This window comes from Myotis brandtii, unplaced genomic scaffold, assembly GCF_000412655.1.
Source record: "Myotis brandtii unplaced genomic scaffold, ASM41265v1 scaffold2096, whole genome shotgun sequence".
NCBI lineage: Eukaryota > Metazoa > Chordata > Mammalia > Chiroptera > Vespertilionidae > Myotis > Myotis brandtii.
The window spans coordinates 650-5,244 of NW_005357831.1; the positions used below are offsets into that span (position 1 = coordinate 650).

A 4,595-nucleotide genomic window follows, 5' to 3' on the forward strand; every position below is an offset into this window, starting at 1 on the left:
AAAGATTTCTGATACCATAAACAATGATGTTTAAAATCTGTTTAATGAAAAAAATCATTGGAAGCCTGAACCCAATTATTCAATCATTCAAACTTATTCACTGAGCACCTTGCCAGGAGGCATTCTGCTAGAGTTGGGGACCCAGTACAACAGAGGTATACAGACCTAACACCCTGAGCAAATCACTGGAGCCAAGATTCTGCGTGGGCGACAGCAGTTAAGGGTTGGGACTTTGTTTCAAGAGGCTTGTTTTTGACTAGTCTATACATTATAATGAAACCCAGCACACCAAGGTTTATAGTCCTTAGTTTATGTGCTTCCTTCTTAAGTAGAATGAAAGCTCCTTGAATAAAGTGATTGCCTTGAAGACCACTAGATATTCACGAGTGTTGCAAGATGCTTGTATCCAGGCAGATGCTGCATGACTCTTGGGTAAATAGATATATATCAATGCAAGTCAAACGGAGAAGATATTTTTATTAAAAAAAAATATTATATTGATTTTTTTTACAGAGAAGAAGGGTGCGGGATAGAGAGTTAGAAACATCGATGAGAGAGAAACATCGATCAGCTGCCTCCTGCACACGCTCTACTGGGTATGTGCCAGCAACCAAGGTACATGCCCTTGACTGGAATCGAACCTGTTTCCCTTGAGTCTGCAGGCCGATGCTCTATCCACTGAGCAAAACCAGCTAGGGCAAGATTGTCTTTATGTTTCCAGGTTCCTATGGTCTCTGTGATGGCTACTGGTTCTTCCCTAAGGATAATGGAGTAGTGGTTTATACTGTTACACAAGGCAATCAGGAGATTCCGAAAATCAAATAAAGCAGCCAATGAGATGTCAGAGATATGATACAATGGGGTGGGGCTTAGATAGAAGAAGGGAGTATTTGAAAAGTATTTAAATTTGGGAAGAAAAGGACAGAGTGACAGGAAAGAGCAGGGACAACAGAACATTAGGTAGGAATTGGAAAAACATTTAGTTTTATGCTTTCATTGTCTGAATGAGAAGAAAATATCTCCAGAGATAAACTAACTTTTCAATGGTGCATTAGACTTATCCCATAGAGGATGAGTTAGAGAAAGATGAACAGAATGAAGGCTGAACAAGGAAGATGCTGAAAGCCAGATAAGAGAGTGAAAAGTGGAGGGGAAATGAGAGGCTGAATTGGTGCCTAGAGTTTAGGGAAGGAGCACTGGTTGTTTTGTTTTGTTTTGTTTTTTTGGTCTGTTGTTAGATGAAGGAAGTCAGAATAGAGGTATTGTGGAGTGGTTTTATTTAAAACAGAAGCCAAAGACAAACTTTCCTGAGAAAGAAATAAGATCTGTAACTGAAATGCTGTTTCTGCAGATTCCATTGTTAGCTGTTCTCCTCGCAGCTGGTGACAATGAAGATGGTAAGAGCTCTGGCCACTGCCCTGTTGGGTGCAAAAGGGTGTGTGTGTGTGTGTGTGTGTGTTCCTGTGTGGTGTGGTGTCCTCGGAACATACCTGGAGAGGAGAATGTCAGCATAGCTCTGAGTATCCCGTACTCTGGGACCTTGTGCCCTTCTTAAGGTTGTTTGTAAAGCCTGGGGCCCTGGGCAGCTGAATGTCTGCTGAGGTAGCCATGGCTTCCCTTATCTCCTGATTTTGAGTGTTTCCTTCATGGTGCCTTTCTTCATTCTCTCTCCTTCCTGATGCCTTTTCTTCTCATTCTGTTTGTTCTTTTGCCGCAGCCTTACAGGAGGAGATCTCCTTCAAAATTATCTACAGCTCATCCTTCTACAACCATTCCTGGAGGAAAAGTCGGAACTCAGCTTGGTTGGGTGATTTGCAGACTCATGGTGTGGATAACTCTGGCAGAATTATTTTCCTGCGTCCTTGGTCCAACGGAAACTTGAGCAAGAAAGAGATAAATGAACTGGTAGAGTACCACCATGTGCTAACCCGTGAAATGCCGCAAAAACTTCACAGACATGCCAGTCAATGGCAGCTTAAATGTAAGTTCAATTCCCAAAATGGGAGACGCAATGTGCTGGGTGAGGGGTGTGTGTCTCAATGAGTTCCTTATTCCAATTTTCCCCACATTCAATCTCTTCAGCATTCTCTGTCTGTACATTTATTGTATCCTATTGCATCATTCACCCTGGGTTATTATAATCACAACTCTCACACTACATGCTTCCTTATTCTCTTGCTCTCACTATATTATGTCACCTTCTTTCAACAATTGCTCACTGCTATTTCTAAAAAAGAAGTCATTCATTTTTTCCTCTAGCTTCAACTACCACCAATTACACTTTTTCTAAACTTCTGATCAAAACAAACTTTGTTCCATTACCTCAAATCCCCCAAACTTATTTTTTCTTTTTTTGATTCCACTAATTTCATCTTTACTCCTTTTCCTCTAATTTATAACCCTTCTTCCCTAGATCCCTTTGAGATACAGGCAACAGGAGGCTGTGAGCTGCACCCTGGGGGAGCCACAGTAGCCTTCTATCGATTTGCTTATCAAGGATCAGAGCTCCTGCACTTCCAGAACAATTCATGGTTGCCATCTCCAAAGGGTGGAACAAGAGCTCAGGATATGTGCAGACTATTCGATCAGTACCAGGGCATCAAGAGTATAGTACAGAGGACTCTCAGTGACACATGCCCACGTTTCCTCTTGAGTATTCTTGAGGCAGGGAAGGCCGATCTCCAGAGACAAGGTCAGTCCCATATCCTTCCTCCAAGAATTTTCTAAAATAAAACCTTTCCACCTTCCCTCTAAATTGTGAATAAGGGGTGAAGAGGGAGAAGGATAATGCGTGAATTCCCAGTGTGGGACAGATGTGTCTGTCTAAGCTGATGTGACGATATGAACCTCCAATCTGTGTTAGAGTCCTTATCTGAGTATCTCTCCTGTTCTCTGCAGTAAAACCAGAGGCCTGGCTGTCCACTGGCCCCCATCCTGGTCCTGGCCGTCAGATGCTGGTTTGCCATGTCTCTGGCTTCCATCCAAGGCCAATTTGGGTAAAGTGGATGCGAAGTGAACAGGTACAACAGGGCACTCAACAAAGTGGATTCTTGCCTAATGCTGATGGGACATGGTACCTTCAGGTTTTCTTGGAGGTGGAAGCCACTGAGACATCTGGCCTGTATTGCCGGGTGAGACATAGCAGCCTAGGAGGCCAGGACATCCTCCTCTACTTGGGTAAGAAACACTGGGGCCCACCCTGGGGTATGGGTAGATGGTCCACAAGGAGATCAGGAGAGCCAAGTAATAAAATTAGGATTTATGGACTCCAGACCCAAAAAAATGAAAATAACTAGTTCAATAAATAGAAGAATTGAAAATGAGAGACCTGCAGAAGTAGGAAGATGTTGAGGGTTAGATGAAAGATTCAACTCTGAAGAGGGAGGAGAGAGGAAACAAAAATAAGGATTATTGAGGCAAACACTCAAATTAAAAAGGCAGACAAGGGAAAGGCAGTAAACAGGGGGTGAGTTTGAAATGACACCTTGTGTTCACCCAAACCCACAGAACATCATCAAGGCTCCGTGGGCTGGATCATCTTGGCAGTGATGGTGCCCCTGGTGCTTCTGACAGCTCTTGCATTTTGGCTTAGGAAGCGCTGGTGAGTTTTTTGTGCCCATCTTTCCTGTTCTTTCATCCTCTCCCTACTTGTCTTCCCACCTTTCTTCTCTCTCTCTTTAGTCCTTCTTTCCTCAATCCCTTTCCTCTTACTCTTCAATTCTCACCTCCTCCTCATGCAGAGTAACTTTCATCTCTGTTCTTATTAGGTCACACTGTGAGCCTCCTGCCAGTCTTCTTCCTTTGGAATGAGATCCAGCAGCCCTGGGATTCCAGACATATTTAAACGCAGCATGGCGATAATGTCCACTCAGCTCTCCATGTACAACTTTGATTGCTCATATGTTATTTGTGTGTTTAATGGTTAGTTATTAATACAAGCTAAAGGTACTTTTGCAGGACTTGCTTTCTGACCTGGTTCCGAGATAAAAGTCTTATTTTAACTCTGGATAAAATGAGATCCTAGCAACCGCTACATATTGAAAAATTGATGAATCTCAGGCCCATTTCAGATGTGTGCCAGTTGTTCAGCCATTATCTCTGAGCTTCTAATCCCACCTCCCATCCCCGACTTCGTGATGCTGGGCCTGGGTCCCTGCATACTTCTCACTTTTTATCCGTTGGTGCAATCATGTAGGCCCCTTTTCACCTTCTGATTCTTAAGCTTGAGAGCAAAGTCTATGTCTTTTTGAAATTTGTATCATTTACAAAGTGTATAACTGTATGTAATATGCTTTCAATAAAAGCCTGTGTTTAGTTTGCTTAGCATTTACCATTAAAATCAGGTACCTGAAGTTCTAGAGCAAAAATGGAGGAAGCGAGGAAGTAACAAGTGACAATATTATATATCCTGCTACTTAACACAAATGCATTTTTCTATCAATGTGTGAAAAATAATATACTATTTATAAGTAAATTCAGGCTGGAAGTGTATGAAAAGAAAATTTGAGGCAAAATTCACAAAATTACACAGGAAATTCAGCACTTCCATTGGTCCGGTTCACTCCACTGGTCCAAGCATCAAGGAATGAATCTTA

The 4,595-nt window shown here is 42.4% G+C and overlaps 1 protein-coding gene across 1 annotated transcript; it reads left to right on the forward strand.

The window, feature by feature from the left end:
• Positions 1 to 1,247: 1,247 nt before the first annotated feature.
• On the forward strand, positions 1,248 to 4,055 carry LOC102241741 (T-cell surface glycoprotein CD1a). The gene is made up of 6 exons (XM_005865686.2): positions 1,248 to 1,397; positions 1,718 to 1,981; positions 2,414 to 2,692; positions 2,899 to 3,177; positions 3,508 to 3,601; positions 3,768 to 4,055. Exons 1-6 carry the CDS (start codon positions 1,337 to 1,339, stop codon positions 3,808 to 3,810), a joined length of 1,020 nt encoding a protein of 339 aa, XP_005865748.2. The 5' UTR covers positions 1,248 to 1,336; the 3' UTR covers positions 3,811 to 4,055.
• The last annotated feature ends 540 nt before the right edge of the window (positions 4,056 to 4,595 follow it).